The following is a 20,344-nucleotide window of genomic DNA, read 5'->3' as shown; positions in this document are numbered from 1 at the left end:
GCCCCAAGGAACTTAAAGCTCTCGGCAGAAGGAAGCGAAGCTTTGAAAGGACAGGCGGAAGGCGGCGGAAATAGAGGCGGGGGGGTGGTGTGCGGCCAGTATAATGGGGAGGAAAAACCGTTCTTCCTCTTGCGGAAAATTGCATCTTTAATATGCAATGAAATTTGCCAAACATAATAAATAAAATATGCACAATTTTTGGTGTTTGAGCAACCCACACACACACACACACACACAGCCCCTCAACCCTTGGCACAGGACCCCACTGCACCACAAGGATATCATGCACCGAAAAGGGAAGCCTTTGAAGTGCCACGGGTAAAGGATGTGTATACCCTCAGAAAAACGGGGCAGAAATGTGTGTGGAAATAGAGGCAGAGGCAGCCCCAACTTTGGCCCCACTGTGCCACTGGAAGGGCAACAAAATGGAAGTTCTTTCTACTCAAAATTATTACTCTGTTTGTATCCGAACTTCTAACCAGCTGTCTCTGCCATAAAGAATAGATCATTCCGTATGGAACTCTTGAAAGTACTAATGGAAAAATCACAGAAATTGCATATACCATGTAATTTCCTATAAATATACACGGAATATATCAACGCGGTGGCAGCAGGACCGCCTTTGGTTTTACGTCTGCATTTCAGAGTGCCTTCGTTTCCTGTCCCTTCTTTTTTTTCGGGTCTCATTCCTTTTTGGCCATTTGTCGAAATGGAATCGATTTTGTCGAAAACCAACCAGAACTCTTCCGTGGCTCCAACCCCTTCGTCAGCTCCACACATCTTTCCATTTGGGGGCACACAAAGACAGCAGAGCAACGCAAGGGGTGCAGGGGTGCAGGGGTGCACGGGTGCAGGGGTACAGGGGTGCACGGGTGCAGGGGTACAGGGGTGCACGGGTGTTACACACTGTTAAGGTGGAGTCGCCTCTGCGCTGGTAGGGGGATGTCTGCCCTGGCCATCGATTGCGAATCGAAGATAAATGATGCATTCAATAGAAATTTGTTAAAACTCTTAAAATACGTAAATTGTCGACAGGTTGAAGGGGGGGTTGAAGCTCTAAGCCCATCCCTTGTGTAGGACGTTAGCTAATGGGAAGCTCCTACCTATCGTGTCCATTCGTTTATGGGAAATTTTTAAGCCGAATCAACGTACAGCCCTTCGCTTAATTGGAAATAAGATCAGATGTCTGAAAGCATTCCAAAAACCTGGTAGCCCCTTAACCATATATATGGCCGCCATTCCCTGTAAATTGCAATCACTCCACAGACCCCTAAGGCCTGAGGCACTGTAAACAATGTTACAACAACAACAACAACAACAATGAAGCAACAACCAACTAATCAAAGCTTGCAACGATACGCCAATAATATGTTGTCACTTGTCAATCAAGATGCAACAACAGAAGCAGGAGCCGGAGCAAAAGGTGGCACTTGAAAAAAAACAACAATCTACTCGCACTCAGAGCTGCAGCCATAGATAGGAGGAGGAGCAGGGGAAAGAGGCACAGCGGTGGGTTGTGCGCCGGTTGCCACATGCAACAACTTTTGTTTCGTTGAATGAATGACTGACTGACTGACTGACAGACTGACAGACTGACGGCTGTCAGAAAATGCCACACGACCCCGAACTGAAGTGAAAATTGGCAACAATGAATGGAAAGGAGAAAAACAAAGCCTACCCCTCCCTCCCCCCCTCACCGCGAAGACGAAGCCAATAAAAATCAGAAAAAAAGTGCAACGAAAACAACAACAACAACAAGAAGAAATTGCAACACGCGACTTTCCCAAAAAACAACAACAAATACAAACACACACATTATAAACAATAATTTTTTTGTTGCCGCTGCTGTTGCTTTCTTGTTTTGCATGTTGCACCCCGGCCACAATGGCCGCAATTTGCAGCGATTTTCACTGCCACCAGCCGCTGGCGGCAGTAAAAGTTTTCCAAAAACATTAAAAGACGCGCAAATAAATGAAAAGAAAAGTGAAAAGCACTGTAAGATTAGGCACCCCCCGTCCATCCAGCCATCCATCCATCCATCTCATTGATGATTAATTCATTCGAGAGATGCCACGCGGCAGCTAGAAATGTGGCATCTTCGAGCTACTGCTGCCGGATGCTGCGGCAATTTGATTTATTTTGATTTGAGAGGAAGCTGCCTTCAAATCTCAACTGATAATCGAATTAAATATTTGTATATTCATTTTGAGAACATCCTTAAAGAAAAGAAATACTCGAACGTATAGTCTTTGCTAGAGTCCTTTCGTTTATGGGCTATTTTTACAGCGAATCAATATGGAAGATTATCTCTTTCTCTCTCTCACTCTGTCTCTCTGTCTATCTACCTGTCTCCTTTTCTTGTTGCCCCTTGGAGTTCCATAGACCTCTGACTAAGCAAAGTTTTTGCATATGAAAAGAACTTGAATTAAGAGGAGAACGGAACCCAAGCAAACAACAAAAACCCCAGCAATGAATAATTATAAGGTGAGGCGGTGACGGAGAGGGAGAGGGGTAGGGAGACGAAGACGAAGACCTGACATTGGCAGGCGGATGCGGATGCGGAAAAACTTTTCCACTCAAAACTGATCTCAGAATAACTCACGTTCTGTGTGTGCGACAGATAAAAGATATATATGTACATATGTATGTACTCGTAGAAGCTCGACTCGAGCTCGGGGTCTCTTTCTGGTAATTACAGAAACAACAGCCACGGAGATAAAGTCGCTTTTGACGGATTGTCAAGAGAACTAACAATTATGTACATATGTATGTCTGCAGCAGCAGCGACTTGCATCATGCCTCACCGCATGGAAACAAATCAAAAAGTATACACGGGCTGTGTTTTTTTGTTTTTGTTTTTTGGTTTGTTTGCTGTGGTTTCAAGGCACATATTTTCAAATGCAGTCCACTAAGTAGTACCTATAAGACGAGTACGAGCAAAAGCAAAGAAAAAACACCAAAGGCAACAGCAGATACAGTATCTTGTGGCTACAAGTTGGCGGCTCAGGCAGTTCGAATGCGAACTCTGGGTGAAACTGAACCGAAAACTGAAAGAAAAACAACACAAAAATCGCTGACCTCATTATTATTTCCCGTGTGTGTGTGTGTGTGAGCTGTTCCCCTCGTCTCCGCTGCAGTACACTGGCCAGTCTTTGGAGCTTCACGCTGGAGCTGCACCATGCACCATGCACCAATATGAAGCAACTATGCATTGATGCGATTTGCATTTGACGAGAAAATGCTCAGACTCTTACCCAATACGAATTCACAATCATTTCACAATTCCAATTCGAAGAGAGGAGCCGCTACTGGTTGGGGGGGGAGCCTCTGCAGCAGTCTTCAATGGAGATCGTATGGCACTTCAAGCAAATAGGATCATGTCCATGGAATGTCTAGAGTTTTACTTTACTGCTGCTACCTTTGTTATCCTTCTGTTATTTCATCCCCTTTCCAGGCATTCTGGCGAAACAACATACATTGCGTGTGTATGACTCAACCATTGTTACGATGCACTGTCATAGGATATTCTACGTGATAGTTAACCGACGGTCTTCTTGCATTTCAGCTTGGGATCTTAACGATTGAAGCCACAGATCAAACTCTATCCCAAATAATGTCATACGGATAATTGGGGCACTCACCACATGAACACTGCTCTGCAGTTGTCCGGCTAACATCGTCTGTGCCGCCTGTTGATGCTGCTGTTGCTGATGTTGCTGCTGCTGATGTTGCTGGTGCTGCTGCTGCTGGTGCTGCTGCTGCTGGGGATCGGGCAGCTTCTTGTCGGTCTTCTTGGCCGCCCGCTTGTTCTTGCTCTCGAGGAAGCGCTTCTGGAGGGCCGTGGTCTCCTGGTTCTGCTGCTCGCAGACGGTGCTGAAGGTCTGCTCGTATCGCGGCACGCAGTCCGTCTGCCGTCGTCGGTAGTTCTCCATGCGGCGTCGCAGTCGGTCCACATTGGGCTGTCGCTTGGGTGGCAGGGCATCGCTAGGCGATGGTCCGCCGCCCCCACTGTTGGGTCCGAGGCTGACTCCTGGATTTGAAGGGCCGCCAGCTCCGTTGCCGCCAGCAACAAGGCCGCCGACGATTCCGGCTGTTGCTCCCAGGTTGGCATTGTAGGGAGAGTGCTGCTGCTGCTGCTGTTGTTGCTGTTGCTGCTGTTGCACTTGTATCTGCTGCTGCTGTTGCGCCTGTGCATTGTGTTGCAGTTGCAGTTGCTGTTGCTGTTGCAGGTGTAGGCCCAAGTGCTGCGGATGCAGTTGGAGATTCAGATGCTGATGTTGCTGCTGTTGTTGCTGCTGCTGCTGCTGCTGGGCGACGGCTGCGGCTGCTTGGCTGGCTTGGAAGACTGGCAGGCCGCCCGCATCCATAAATGCGTCCGTGGTGAGGCTTTCGCTGTGCTCTCGTTGCTTCGCTGCTCTCGTCTCAGTCGGCGTCGAGCGCTGACAGCGACGAAATCACGAAGAACAAGACGCTGGGCCAAATCTATATATATATATAAACTATATATATATTGTATCTGATGTATGGCTACTAGTGGCAGTGGCTGACGCTTTGATTGGAGCTGGTGAGGGTTTCCCCTCTGTGGAAGTCCGTGGGGTTCTACGTCGAGCGGTGCAAAGGAAGCTGGAGAAAGTGGAACCAGCCGAACGGCGGCAAGGTCATCATCTTGGGGCAAGCTCTGAAAAGCGAAAGAGACAAAGGGTAAAAATGTTTATTAGTTTTAAAGTTGCTTCAAGTAATGATCATCTTTCGGAAATAAATAGATTATGTGGAAACGGAACCCGAAATTCGCTGATAAGAAGCGACGACCCCCACAACCATAGAGTGAAAGAGAGCGAAAGGAGAGAGAGATCATAGCAAAAAAAAAAACCCCCAACAAATTATAAACAGAATAGATCGAAGAACTGATAAGAATGCATCCGAAAATACTCCGAATAACAACAAAAGCGACAAAAACTGATTAAAACATTAATCGCTAGCGAAACGCAGGCGGCTGTCGCGCGTTTCTTACACACTCTCACACACACACACACAGAAAATCGCGTGTCCAAAGCGCGGCGTCGGCCGGCAGCGGCAAGAAATTGACAAACTGAACAACTGCCCTGAGCAGCGTCTGGCGCTTGAATGAATGACTGAATGACGGACGACGGAGCTTTGAGTGGGGGAGTCAACGGTCGTTGGAGCCCGAACCGAACGAATACGAGCCCGACGACGAATGACGGCGAAGACGAACAACTGTAGATATTGCAGAGGCGCAAAAGGGAGGAGAAACGGCAAAAAAAAAACAACAAACCTTTTGCAACCTTATGCCTATGCAATATGGCACGTGGACAGCAGGGAGAGGTGGGAAGCTGGATGGAAAAGGACTGCTGCGACTTGTCCGCGGCGGGGCAAGCAAATTAAGCTGTAAACAACAGGCTATGGCTAACCTAACCCAAAGCAAAGCCCCGCCGCCGTCTTTCACCCTTTCACGAAAAGACAGACATCAGACACACGAAGAAAAACTGGTTTTCAACAAAATCGAGCATTCGAAAACATCGCGACTTTACTCGCGTTCGATTCCCCATACAAACGAACGGCGGTTCGGCCGAACGTTTGAACAGGCGACCAGCAGCCGCAGCAGGTGTAGGCGAGAGAGAGAAAGACAGTGAGCGAGCGGCGAGTGTGATTGAACGAGAGGACAGAAAAGCAAAATTGAGAGCGAGAGCATTGTTTACATTTGTCTTCTGCTGCTGTTGCTCTCTCCCCCCACAGGTGGGAGTGAGTGAGCTGGTGTGTGCGTGTGTGTTCGCAGAGAGAGCCGAGAGCCAGAAACGAGAAAAAAGGTCAAACTCTTTGCCTGGATTTGTTTGCTGCTCTCGACTAATACTGTTATTGCTATTCTTGCTACCTCTAGCGTTTGCATTTAATTAGAAAAGAGAGCCCAGATAGGAATTCCACCCATTGAGGTAGTCATTGATAAGCATTTACAATGCAATAAAATGACATGTGTGACGTCATAGAAATCATTGATAGCATTTTCTAATGTGTGAGAGAGACAGCGAGAGAGGGAGGCAGAGAGAACCGAACATATTTCAGGGTCTTAGAATTTTTAATTAAATTCTTCGACTGTCTTGCGTTTCGGTATCATTAATTTTGGCCATGGCTCTTGAGAAGATTCTTCCGCACAAAGAGCAAACGGGCAGAAAGAAATCGATGGGACTCGTAAAAGTTCAGGCAATATAAATCCTTCTCAATGGGGAAAAGCAAGAAAACTTCAGCGTAAAGAGATTTGTACAGTAACTGTAAAAGTGAACCTAAGAAAAGGGGTAACAGCAGATGTGGAGGCTGCACACACACACGCGCGCAGAATTTTGCAATCAGTAGCAACATTGTAAACGTCATTATTATCAATGCCTCTACATATTCATCAGCGTTGAGAGAACAAAAGGAAGAGAGATAGACCGGAACAACGGCAAACAGCATGCGAGAGCGGAAAGAGAGCCCAGGCCAGAAATGTCTACGTGCATCTGTACGATACAGTGGAACAAATCAGGCCAGAGCGTGTACATATTATACATACATGTTAGTATTATGGATAATGTTAATTTGAATTGATACTGCAATATATACAATAATATGACTTGATTTGCTTAGCATTTCATTCTTTTTACGAATAACTAAACATGCACAACACTTACCAAAGAGAATCGAGACCCGAACATGTATTTTCTCATCTTAAAAATATGTTTTTGCAAAATAAACTTCCTAATGATCTTTTTTTGTTTCCCCCCTCCAAGCAGCAACGCAACTGAGAGCACACAAAAAAAAAATACAGCCACAGCAGAGGGAGAGTAACAGAGAGAGCGCAATGTTAACTATTCTGTTAACATTTAAATGTACTGCCGGCGGCACAAAACATTGCAAAATCGGCGCGAATTAAAAAATCGCCGGCGACGACAAAACCGCGGCATATCGTTGGAGCCGTCGCGCGATTCTAACCGCCGTCGGCCCCCACTCAGTCGACAGACGAAAAATTCAAAGAAAACACCAAACGCGCCAAAGCATCAAATGCACGACGGCGACTTTTCAGGCAAAACGGCGGCGACTTACGTCGCCCGTCTATCGCAAAAACGAACAGGCGATCAGCAGGCATTAGTAGCACGATTGTGGCGCATTTTTACTCAGCAACGAGCTCTGTTACTGTTAAACGGTATTGAGAGAGTGGTAGACGCAAAATGGAACAACACAGAGACAGAGAGAGAGAGAGTGAGTGAGAGAGTGAGCGAATGAGGGTCTATCTGTCTGACAGAGCGTGTGGCTGAGTGTCTCTGTGTGTGTGTGTGTGTGTGCGTTTGTCTGTTAATGCTGTGAACCAACAACAAAGAAGCAGAAAAGCGTCGGCAAGAATTGATTTTGTTTTTATGGCATTTGCATCTGATTATAATTTTATGAAGACACTCTGCATATACAAATACATATGTACATAAGAATACATAGATATTAAACTCAAATATATAGTGTTTTATAACCTACTGGTTCTAATGTACTATTTATTTAATAAATTAACAAAAATTAGAAAAGAAAAAAACCGAGAGAGAGAGCGTGCGGCACAAAACGCGCGCGTTTCCAGCAGCGTCTCAAGGCTGCGCCAGTGCCAGTCCAGCGGTTTTAAGCGCGCGTTCGTAGAGACGCTGCCTTCCAGTGCCAATGCCCACAGCCCCCTGCACCAACAAACAGCAATCGATGCGCTGCCACGGCTGTGGGCCCATTAGAAACCGACGCCAAACAAAATGGTGCCGCGGCGAGCCAACTGACGAAAGCGACACACGACAAACGGTAAACGACAAGCGACAAACGACAAACGACGAGGGCGACAAAAAGTCAATTTTATCGGAAATAACAGGCAACAAGCAAACACAGCCAGGGACCCACAACGAGGCAGAAAGAGAGCGAATGAGAGAAAGGTGGAGATACAAAGAGAGAAACAATGTTGCCTGCCTTTTCCCCAGTTTCCCCAGTGTTTGTGTGTGTGTGTGTGTGTGTGTGACGGACTGGAAAACCTCTGTTTTCCATCCCCCTTTTTGGCGCGCTGAGCGCCTATTCCAAATTGCGAGAAAGATCCGCTTTTCGAGCCAAAAAGCCACCAAAAGCCCAAGGAGTTGTCGCACTCCGGACTACGCATAAAATCCCCCAAAAGCAGAACTCGCCGGCCGAACGCCACACGCCACAGGAGGAGCCCACATGGAGCGCAGCATCCATCCGGCGGCGCCAAAGGCAGGCGCCCGACTGAAGTCCGTTGCGAGCGAATAGCCGCAAAGTCCTCCTTCGCAGCGAGTGGAAGTGGAGCCTCAAAGAAAAAGAGAGTGGGTGCCCTGGTGGGGGGGTTGGGTGAAGGAGGTGCACCAGTATCTCCATGTGCAAAGTGTATTTAAAAGAGGTGAGGCCTTCCAGAGATAGGAAACTCAAGAACCGGGAGGGTCTCTAGCCCTGTCGTTGCTTCCTTTTTGGCCATGGCCCAGCACATGCGCCTTGGACGCCAACTTTGAGTGAAATTTTCTCAATGTCCTTCCCTCCTTCCCTCTTATCTTCTGAATACGATTGTACAATTAGAGAAGTCTCACCCTACAAGAACTGAACAGAGTTCCGGCACGGCAAGGACCATTACGGGTACTGGACAGTGGAGTGACGCGGCAGGTGTGTCGCTACTTGCGACGTAAGGACTGATTTTCCTGATGGGCAATTCCACTGACAATTTTTGATTTCTCAATGGAATGCTGCTCTCAATCAAAACACTTGAAAGCATTTCCTTGCTCTTTGAGTATTTATAATAATAAATTGTAATTCTATTCCATTCCAGGACTCCTTCCTGGCCGTTTCTTTCAGAGATTTCAGTTTGGTTCACACGCGGCGCAGAAACCGCAAGACGGACCCAGATACCAGATTTTAAATAAGACTCGAGGAAAGCCCACAAGTTGAATGCAAATTGCCAGACTGTCCCGGATCCCAACTGTTGTTGTTGTTGTTGCACAGCTGCCTGCAACATCAAGCAGCAACTACAACAGGTCCCGAAACAGATGTCGTCTGCATTTGGCTCTGGGGGGAGCGGAGTGGAGCTGAGGCGAGGCGAGCTCAGGGTGGGATCTTGCACATGTGGCAAGCGACCAACAGCTGCAACATGCAACAATATCGTGCAACCTGGGGGCCCCAATGCTGCTGTTGCTGCTGCTGCTGCAACATTGGCAGAGGGCGCCACTGTTGTTGTTTCGTGCCACCGGCGATGCGGCGCACAGCAAACGTCAGTGGACTCTCCAAGTGGCAAGTGGTCGCCGTTTTGCCCCATCAGGGGGATGCACATGTATAAGTGTTCTCCCATTTGTGTGTGTGTGTGTGTGTTTGCAGACGAATAAGGAAAACTCGCAAAAGCAACAAAAACGCAACTAAACAAGAAACAGAAACAGGGAAAACGCTGCCTGGGCGGTAGGCCGAAGCCTCGAATACCCTTTACGCAGAGATGGGGGCCGATGGAGATCGTTTCTTGGCCAGCTTTCCAGACAGTTATGGAAAGATCTTCCAATCTCACGGGACACTGTACTAGAGGCCATTGATTCGCTGTACAAATTTCTCATAAGCGAAAGGACACAAATGATTTGGCATTTGTGACGGATGATTCGTCACTCCTGAAAGGAGGAGCAAAAGCTGGTTTTCAATGATCATACCCTGAGCAAAGGGTATCCCCACAACAGAAGCAGCCGCAGCCGCAGCAAGAGGCCATGGAACCGGTTCAAGCTCCAACGAAACTATCACAAAAAGTAGGCAAAGTAAAAGAAGGCCCACCACTGGATGAATTGCACTACGGTCTTCGGTCTTTGTTTCGCGCTCGGCCTCTGCCGTGGCTCCTCGTTGCTGAGCTCCCGACTTGGACTAAGCTGGAAACAGAAGAAGAAAGATGGAAGAAGAAGTAAATCTTAAAATTTATTAATGGTTCCCCTTAAGGGTAGAACAGTTGTTCCTTGGTTGTCCTGAATGGCGGACAGAGTATTGCTGTGAACCCAGATCAAAGGCGAACTCAATTCTGTCCCAGTCGTAGAGGCACAAGCGTTCCATTGAGCTTCTTGTAAGAATGAGGATTCGGATGCCAGTTATAGCGAATATCAGCCTGCATCTCAATTGGTATTTCCTCTCCGCTCACTGCAGATAGCCACAGCAGAAGGACCAGTCCGAGGATCCGTAGGAGGAGCATTTTGGATGTTTTTGTAAAATTGATTCTTTAACAACTGGCTCCAAAAGAACTCCAGACCCTTGTTATATACCCCAAGTAGATAGACCATTATCTGTTTTGTTCCATATATTACTTATAGATCGATTACGGGGTTATCAGCACGGAGCACTCGCTGAAAGTATGCTCTACTGAATATGCAATCTTGCAAGAAGGTTGATTGATGATTGGGAATGGGGGAGACATTCAGTTATTGATGAAACGACAGTGCTATCAACGCCAAGAGCCTAGTCCAAGTGTTGGAAAACGATATGCAAACGAGAACCGGTTCAGTTCTAGGCAATCAAGTGGTTCCCGGATAATACAAAGATACATATGTATAACATTGTAAGTCATTCGTTCAACCCCGAAGCGGTGTGAACAATTTGGCATTTGGAAAAGTGCCTCGTTCATCCTCAATCGACAATCGCCAATCGCCAATCGTCGGGGATATAACAAAACAGAAACAGAAATAGAAAATTAATTAAAGTTAACTGAGCGACGGGCAGGCAGTCGGCCATTTATTCATTATCCTATCCCTTTACGGGGGTTTTTTTGTTCCATCCATTCCTTTGTGGAAAGTCACCCCTGCGTGAGGCAGGCAGAGCAGGCGACGGCGGCGTCATGCCACTGCGCGCCCTCAACGAGTGGTTGGACGTTTGAATGTGTTGTACAACATGGGTTAAATGGGCGCAGCTGTGCGGAGGACAGTCGCTGATGTCCAACGTTTGTGGAAGCCCAAGAAGTGGCATGCAACAAAGGCAAAGCAACAGCAGATCGACTGCAGGCGGCGGGGGGGGGGGGGGGTGGGAGTCGCAATTCTCGAAAACGGAAATCCAATACGAAGTGAAATGCAAAGATAGGGCCACCGAAAGCGATTCTCAAATCGGTATATTTTGCCATTCACCACGGCATTCGTATTCGGTGTTACTTCATCGGAATTTGTTTGGAGAAAAAATAAAAATTTGGTATTTTCTTTCAGTGTTATTGCGATTCCGGTTGCCGCGGTCATCGGCCGAAGGATATGCGATATTTTTTTAAATGTTCTGGTGCCTGAGCAGGTGCGAGTTATCCTTTTGAGAGAGAGAGATAGGGGGAGAACCCCTCGCATAAGTATATCCTATCATATCCTCGCCAGTATATATTTCCACTCTTCATTCAACCAACCATTCTCGCTTTGGCCGCTAATAAAGTCCCGAATTGTCCGCCATTTCGGCATGCTTTTTGCTAAATTAAAAAACAGCTCGCGAAAAACTATAAAAAAACACCGAATAAAACGAAAAACGGGGTCCGGTCTATGGTACCCCCAACGCTGTACCCCTCTACCGCCTCTACCCTAATCCACTGCTTTTAAATAAAATATTTATGACCTACACGTGACGCTGATGGGGAGAAACGTTAAACGACAGAGCCCCAAAATGGAGAGCACAAGAGAGCGGAAAAGGGGCTAGTGTTTTAGGGAAAGGAGTTAAGCCTTCAAAAGGATCAAATATGCATTCTAAGGGGTGCTCCCTCTCGATGGTATCTCAAGATCAAAAATGTCTTCGGTCTATAATGAAATCCCGACTTATGGAATCCCTGAGGTGGGTTCTCTTTCATCCGATGTGGATTGTTATCAAATTATCAGATCGTTGAAGCTGAAGCCCCTGCCTAGCCAGAGAGACTCGTGCCGCAATAATATCGAATAGTCGTGTACTCGTGGGGAAACGATTTCTTGTTTCGTGTTTTTGTATTGGTTTTTATGGGCCTGAAAGTTGATTAACATTAATTAATTCCTGCTGTTGGAACAGAACAAATTGAACTAAACGAGATGTTTGAGTGTGCTCCGGAAATGCACACACGACAACAGATAACTAAAGATACAGATACACACACACACACACACACACACACCCGTAGATAAACAGATGTGTACTATGGTTAGAGAAAGATACGCAGATACAATATTTGACCCAGTAATTAAGGCAAGAGTTTAGCAAGCACATCTAATAAAGCTAATTAATGAAGTTCCCTCTATAGAGTATCTATCTATCTATCTAACTATATCTCTTGTTACTCCTCCTCCTCCCATATCCATCTCCCTCTGTGGCTCTCTTCTAGTTGTTTTGGGGCAACCTGTTTGGCTCCGTCTTGTGTGCACAACACAAGCAATTTCATGGAAAACTATTTGTATACCCCGGGTAATGTACCTAAGTACCACAAGGGGTATATGGTGTTCGAGCAGATGAAATGTAACACAGCCACAGATGGAAGAATACCCTGGCTCTACGATCTAAGGAATCTAGATATAATTCCTGTATTGGCAGCATTCTCTTCTCTTTGTATAGGATTCCGTGTAATGGGTATCTTGTAGTCGTATCTTTTGTGGAGCTCGCATCTCTTGGATTTGTGGTTGCTGCTTTTATTCGGTAGAATGCAGCTAAAACGCTCGAAGCGAGCAGAAAATTAAACGTAACCCAAAGCGGCCGCAAATGAGGCACAGGGCGAACAAGAAGAAGAACAAAAAGAAGAAGAAGGAAAGGAAGGAGCAGACAGGCAGAGCCAGAGGCAAACAAGAAGTAGGAGAAGAACAGCAGCCACCAACAACAACAGAAATTGAGACGAAGCCGCACAAAAAAAAAAAAATATCAGACAAATGAAACGGCCATGGATGGCAAACGAGGCAAAAGAACGTCAACGTCAGCGTCAGCAGCGACGCATTCTGAGAGCAGCAGCAGCAGAGGCAGAGGCAGCCGATAGATAGCAGCAGCGTGGGAGTTTCGTTAACAGCTGTACCGTACCCGAAAAATGCTCTCTTTGGCACTGTTGTGGGCTCGCGCTCTCTCTATATCGCTCTCCTGCCCTCCCCTCTCCCCTGCACACGCTCTGTCTCTGGCTGTTGAGCACGTAACAACATCCCTGCGGATGCGTCACACGGTGTTCGTATTCTCTGCCGCTGCCGCTGTCGCTGCTGCTGCTGCTGCTGTTGCTGTTGCTGCCTTTTTGTCACAGGTCGTTGCACTACAGAGGCACACACACACACACACACACATGCATAGAAAGAGAGACACGAATGATGTTCGGTTTATGTACAGTGACACATGCAGGCCACGACTCTGCCTGCCGACGACGAGTGCTGCTGGACTGTCGTCGACTGCTGCAGCAGCAGCAGCAACGGCAACAACAGCAAAAACCTCTGACCAGCTCCCATACGTGCCCTTCCCCTCCCCCGCAAGCATGTAGGATGCAAATGTGTTCATCTGTCCCTGTGTGTGTGTGTGTGTGTGTGTATATTTGCAGATCTATGCAGATATTCGCTCCATGAAAGGTATGTTCAAAGGAAGGTAGGGACAATTGTTATGGCTTGCTTTTTGGTTGACATAAAGAGAGCGAGGAGAGCACGAGAGGAGCTGGGGCTACCTCGTGCTGAATATACCCTTGCCCTCAATGACATGGACCCAAGGAAATGTACTCAGATGATCTCTCTTGTTCTAGAAACTGTAATTGCTTGTAATCGCTTATAGGCTGAGCTTACTGTACTTGATTCTTTGGTTTTATCTCCATCTACTAAGCATGTTGGAATGAACTAATTTTATGGTTGGATTCGACTACGTGATACGCTATATGGGAGGGGCTACAAAATGATTTTTAACGCGAATCAATTTCCTAGGAATAGGAACTTTCAACTTCTCATCTCTTTGTTTTTGTTTTTTTGCGAATCTCATCAATCTTCCCCATGGAATTTCAGTGTTTTTTTCTGTGAATCTTTTACTCGAATTTATAAATGTAAGGAAATTCGAAGGTGCCCCAAAAAAAGCTCAAAAGAAATTTTCCATAAATATATAATGATTCAAGTGGTTACAGCCCGCCACTCCTCCATCGCCCCTTCCCAGCGAAGCCCCAACAAAAAAGCCCAATTAAAACCGAGTGGAAATCTCAGTTGCGGATCAAGGAGCTAGTATTTGTTGGGGATGTGGGGTTGGGGGGTACGCTTTATTAATTCAAATTTGTTCGTTGTTTTTGGCCAAGCCAGGAGTAACGGGAAGTACAACAGGCGAAAAAATATGCTCAAGTGGAGCCTGAACGAACGGAAAGTCAGAACATGTTTTTTTTTTCGTTTACATTATTATTTTTTGTGTATCTCGTCGAGCATAAAAGAAAAGCATTCAAATGAACTTTCCACGCTAGTGTTCCTGTTCCTGTTGTTGTTGTTGTTGTACGTGGCACAAGTGCGGCCGCATGCTCAAGCACACACACACACACACACAGACACAGAGCGACGCACACATTGTAGAAGGAACCAGAAAACGTGTTGAGTGCCGGCAGCCCCACCGCACAGGAAAGAACGTAGCCGCTCTACCGACTATGGGATACCCCTTGCTAGTTGTGGATATAAATATAGTATCAAAACCCTATAAAGGTCTTCTTGGATTTATGTTTTCAGACCCCAATACACCCTTCGCCAGTCGTCGACGTGTATCATAGGGTACCGATAGGTACCATCTCTGTCTAACAATTTCATATTCTTTCGCTTGGCCAATCCCCCCTGTCTCTTGTTACTCTCCACCGTCACCCTCCTGCCCGCCGTTTTTCATGCAATTTTTTTTTTGCAATCAGAATCTCTCTCTCTCTCTCTCTCTTTCCCTCCATTTGCAGTTCTGCTTTAAAGTTCTCCCTCTCTCTCCAACGCTCGTTCTGTTAAGTTTTTGATTTTAAATGATTAATGCTTTAGTCGGAGGTCCCGCACAATGATTGATTAATTAACGTTGACAACCGAACGGAAAGGCAAAAACAGAGCCGACACATGCACACCCTTGCAGGCACAGAGGCCGTCTCCGGCTTCGGCTTCGGCCTCCTCTCGGTTGTCCGGCTTTTCATTTTCTGTTAATAAATTGCCTTCCATTTTCGTTACGGTGTGTCTTATCCCCTTCCCACATCTTTTCCCACATGCCACCCAAAAACAATTTCCTATGAAATCTGAAACGATACGATGTCTGTGTGTGTGTGTGTGTGTGTGCCCAGGTTGGCCGTGTGATTGATTCGTCCAAGTCTCCGTAGAAGCTGAATTCGTATGTACATATGCATGGATTTCCTTTACAGTTTACTGCCATTCCACCTCTCTCTCTCTCTCTCTCTCTCTCTCTCTCTCTCTACATCTCGCTTCTCGCTCTTTCTGAGCGTGTCTCTTTTCAGAGGTGTACACGCAATTAATTATGTTGACAACTGAACATCAATTGAAATGTTATCAGCAGTCAATCATCGTATATTAATCGTTTCTGACAATCGCCAAGTCATTTTAAGACTTTAAGATGGTAAATGGCCTTAGAGCTGGCTAAAAGACATGCAAATGAATATGATATTATATAGATTCTCTATAGATTGTGATCTTTAATAAAATGTTTCAGGACAGCTAAGGATTCTGAGTATTAAGAGTGGAGAGAAAGGCAGTAAAGCTCATTTGACGATTGTTTCGAATGATTGTTGATTTCCCATAAGCGAAAGGATACATTTATTTCCAAGCTACAGCTACAGGGACCATCAAACGATGAAAACCAACAAGATACTTTTATTTATGGTGCATAAAAATCACCAAATTCGTTGAGATTTTTAAAAACTTTTATAGATCCGATATATTGCAATATTTTTTTTGGGGAAAATTAATATTTCAAAGCTTGAACAACAACAAAAACAAAAATCTGCTATTCCTTTTGCTTGAACCGTATGGAAAATCCCCAATCACGTGCCTTGCCGCGTGTGCCGCTAAGGGGAGTTGTTTTTAAGGCAGTTATGGATTCCATTTAATGCCAGACTTCACTCGAGCTGCCACTTGCGAGACTTTGCCTTAGATGTAGTACTGAAAAGTGGAACTGGAACTGAAACAGTTTCCATACAATGATCTTCTAGCAGCTCTCTTCGAAACCCCCCATCCATTTTGGGTCTCTAATCGCGCAACAGTTGCGAGCCCAAATACGGATTCCATTCATTTATTCAACTGCTCGCATTGCATATTCATCAAGATGACTACCAGTTTTTGTTTTTTGGGGGAGGGGGGGGGGGGGCTATTGCAACAGTTTGCGCCCCCGCCAACCCCTCGTTCAACGACCTCTTACACCCCCGCGCCATTCCACAAGGCGCCATACAATGGGGCGGCCATTCATCTTTACGTAATTTTAATATCAGAGAGAAGCTGGGTGAAGGGACGTTACGGTAGGGAGGGGAACAACAACAAACAAACAATGAGAAGACAACAACTTTGAATCTTTGAAACAAAAGCACGAACAAAAAGTGAAAGTCTAAGACTCCGGCGTACAGGGAGGCCCCTCTAAAATAGCAGCAACCAAAACAAACGATGATGGAGTGATGGTAGAGGTAGAATGTATGAATTAATATATACAGATATAGGAAATCTTGGTACCAGATCGAACAGCAGTGTAGAATGCAGCCAACGCTTCGTACCACCTTCCCATCCAATCTCCACCCCACCCCCCATTAAAATCGAAAGTATCTCAGCATTTTATGGTTCTGCAATTGTTTCCAGATGTTTGAAACCAGTTTATTTGCCAAAGTCAATTCGAAATCTATAAAAATGTTTATTTATATAAGCACAATACACACACAAACACATGTATGTATGAACAGCACATCCGTGCGATACATTCGTTCAGTTCATCTGCGGTGAGGTTCAGTTTCAGTTGGTTGTCGAGCGGCAACAGTCGTGAATATGCTTAAAGGGGAATTTAAATAAACTTTGTATAAGAATCAGATAATCACAGCTCATCTGATTTGATAGGAAACAAAACACGATATACAGAATGCCAGAAAGACTTGTGGATGCTCTTACTTTTCATAGGAAAATGCCAGGGAAGAGTATTTTATTGCGCCTCTGAACTCTTCTAAGATTGAAGCGAAGGGATGGCAACATATCCTTTAGTTAGTATTTATGATATTTACAGAGCTTACAAACAAGCCTCATTGTCGAAACTCGACTCGAGCAGCAATGTACACGACATGTAAGTTGTTTTTCTTTTTTTTTTGCACTTCTCAGGCATATGCTTGTGCGTACCGTTTATTTATATATATTTTTCGGTACTCAGTAAATTGAGGAAGGTTTCCTTAAATATTCTAGAAGATGAGGAACATTTTATTCATAAAAATTCTCAATCTCGCACGACTCTTTTGCGCACAGTGTATGCCAAAGATGTGTACTAAAAAAATATATTCCCACGCGTCTCACCAATCGAAAGGCAAAAACCAGACACTATCGAATAGGTGGGGCAAGCAAACGGGCAACCTGGCTTTCATTTGGGGCATGTTCCCGCTTTGGCTTTGGCTTTGATTAAAAATGCAATCCAGTTTGACAGCCAGAGCCAAGCAGCAAATAATACGTAATATTAATGAGAGAAGAACGTTTCGATTCGTGGGACAATTAACTCCAGCCGTTGGCCATTAATCCCCCCCCAATATGTTGTGGACGATTGCCCATCCAACGGGCCATGCAAAGTGTCGAGAGACAGATTCAGATACTTTGTAGCTCACAGATGCGTACGCGTGCCGGCCAGCAAGAGCATCAGCCGCGATGCGATGGCACATAAATCGCTTTTCAAATCTCCAAGATACACACATCGCTGAGACCCCCGAGGCAAGATCTTTGGCTATACGTAGCCAAAATATTCGCTGTGCTCTTTATGTGCGCCCAAAACTGATTTATATATAAGAGGAGCCAGCAAACACGAAAGAATCAAATAAAATTGTACTACGAGACGCACGTTTAATGTTGTAGATACTCGTACATTCGGTTGTAGCTCTGTGTGGTTGTTGCAAGTACAACAACAACAACAACAAAAACGACCAAAAAAGTACGAGAGTATCTCGGGGTCGGGTCTCTGGGCATATCTGGTTCCGTGACAACAGCAGCAGCAACAGCAACAGCAACAGCGACGCCACTCAGCACGTTCATTATGGCATTTTGTCAGATACAAATTTCAGAGTCTCTCTCTCGCGCTGTACCCTGTGGCTGCTTATGTATCTGTATCTGTATCTGTAGTACTCGCCTCTGTGTGTGTGTGTGTGTGTCTCGGTGACTGCTGCTGCGGTTTGTTGCGCGATAAGCATACGGATATGTCAGTTAATTATTTGTTTATATTCCGTATTTTCTTGTACATAGCCACCATGAGGCTTGTACATATGTGCACGAGGTGTATGTCCATCGGATATGTGGCCAAGTGCCATTCGAATACCCTTATGCATAGGCAGAGAGAGAGCACTGTATGTATTGTATAAACGATTTCTTGCTGATTAAAGCAAAACTCACACTCGATCCACGTTTTGATGGGGCCAACAGACTGCTGTTAGATCTGTCCGGCCCTCGCTTTCATTTGCAAATGGAATCACTCTGTTGGGTGTCTGCAAGGAACCCCCCCTGCCTGCAACCTCAACACCACCAAAACAGCAACAGTAATGCGGCAGCAGCAAGATGTGGCAGCACCGAAACAGGCGATAAGGAAGAAAGCGCAAGCAGACTGGACTCCCGTCACGACGGCTTGGAAAACCGGTGCAGAAATCGCTGTTGCAGCAGCGTCTGTTGTTGTTTTTTCGCGTATGTGTGTGTGTGTGTGTGTTTGGTGAGAGCATGCAACACTTGCAACACGAAAACTGCACTCGAATCGGATGCAGCCTGGCGGCCACAGCTGAACGCCTGCTACCTTGCGCCGGCTCAACACCTGGAATGGGGCACAAATATTCGGGATAGGCCACATCCCGATTCAAAGGAGTCACGACACTCCACAGAGGGCATGGCATGGGCCATGGGGCAGGCGGTGTGGCTGTGTGGCGGTGAGGCCAGTGCAGAGGGCGTGTGTTAGGGGCGGTTTGTGTGTGGTGTGTGTCTCTGTTCCAGAAGGGATGTTTCGCGTGTCTCCGTGGAGAGGGTTGGCCTTTACGAGGAGTGACTGTGGGACTGTGGGTGAGGCTGTGGCTGTGGCGTTGCCGATGTCTTCGTCACCATCGAACGCTGCACAGAAAAAAAACCCGAATATCCGAATACCGACCTGAAACACCAAAAGCTTCCCCATACCCTGCCCCAACGGGGTATGGCATACATATATTTTTAAACCGATTGAGAGTTTTTGAAATTTATAAGAAGAAAATTTCGATTTGTTAAGGATGATTGTGGGAAAGTCTCAAGCGGCACATCTTTATAATCTAAAGTGTAATTCTTTTAGATTTTTAGATTGCTCTTTAGATTTGAGCAAGGGTATTCGGGGCATCGGGGAGTTCGCCTTTCTGGTTGGAAACCTGTTTGCCCAGCCAGCCAGTTAGCCAGTAAGTGAGTGAGTGAGTGAGTGAGTGAGCAAAGAGCAGCATTGACCCCAACTGAGTCAACGACAAAATATGCCAGAGACAGAGCCCGAGACAGAGACAGAGCCAGCGCCAGATCCGCTGGAGCCCCAGGGCCTGCTCTCCAGAAGGGATCTCTCGAATCGAAATAATGCAGAACATGGTGCGAAATATTTAATACAAAAATGTTGAAAAGAAGTTTGGCCTGACAAAAAGAAGACTACTGCAGCAGCAGCGGCGGCAGGGACAGGGGCTGAGGCAGGGGCAGGGGCAGAGACCCAAACCTGTTTACAGTTCAAAAACTCCACATTCGATAGTATATTCGATATGAACTCTTTTTTTTTCGTTGTCTGGCCCGTAGGTTGGAAGCCGTTGCCACCTACAATGCGGCAAAGACGGTGTGTGGTGGTGTGTGTGTGTGAGTAAGCCTTGGTTTAGGCTCGGGTTATCTCGGCTTAATTGGGTCATTCACACGCGCCACTTGCTCACGACAGAGAGAGGGAGATATACTCGTGAATGGAGAGCAACAGGGAGAGAGAGAGAGAGAGAGATGGTACTTATTCCGCATAACGCAGGGATCTACTGCTAATATTTTATATGAATGATTTAGGTTTAAGATCTATGTACATCTGTAATACCCTAACAGTACCCTTGTAGAGGGTATCCATCACACATACCCATACATGCCACTTCCGGTGGCAAGTAGCTGGGGCATACATTACACACTCGAAGATACTATTGTACATTTTGTACACGTTAGATGTTAGACCACTCAAGACACCAGAAGACACG

The 20,344-nt window shown here is 46.0% G+C and overlaps 1 protein-coding gene across 1 annotated transcript in view; it reads right to left on the bottom strand.

Annotated features, from left to right (window-relative positions):
- Nucleotides 1-4,459, bottom strand: part of LOC6592597 (neurogenic protein mastermind) — a 45,242-nt gene extending 40,783 nt beyond the window's left edge. The window contains exon 1 of the mRNA XM_026985176.1: nt 3,642-4,459. Within this exon, the coding sequence (XP_026840977.1) occupies nt 3,642-4,367 (726 nt within the window). The 5' untranslated portion in view covers nt 4,368-4,459. The remainder of the gene's footprint in view (nt 1-3,641) is intronic.
- Nucleotides 4,460-20,344: the final 15,885 nt, after the last annotated feature.

Source organism: Drosophila persimilis, unplaced genomic scaffold (assembly GCF_003286085.1).
Source record: "Drosophila persimilis strain 14011-0111.01,24,50 unplaced genomic scaffold, DperRS2 tig00000002-arrow-pilon, whole genome shotgun sequence".
Taxonomy (NCBI): Eukaryota; Metazoa; Arthropoda; class Insecta; order Diptera; family Drosophilidae; genus Drosophila; species Drosophila persimilis.
This window is presented reverse-complemented; position numbering and strand designations above follow the sequence as displayed.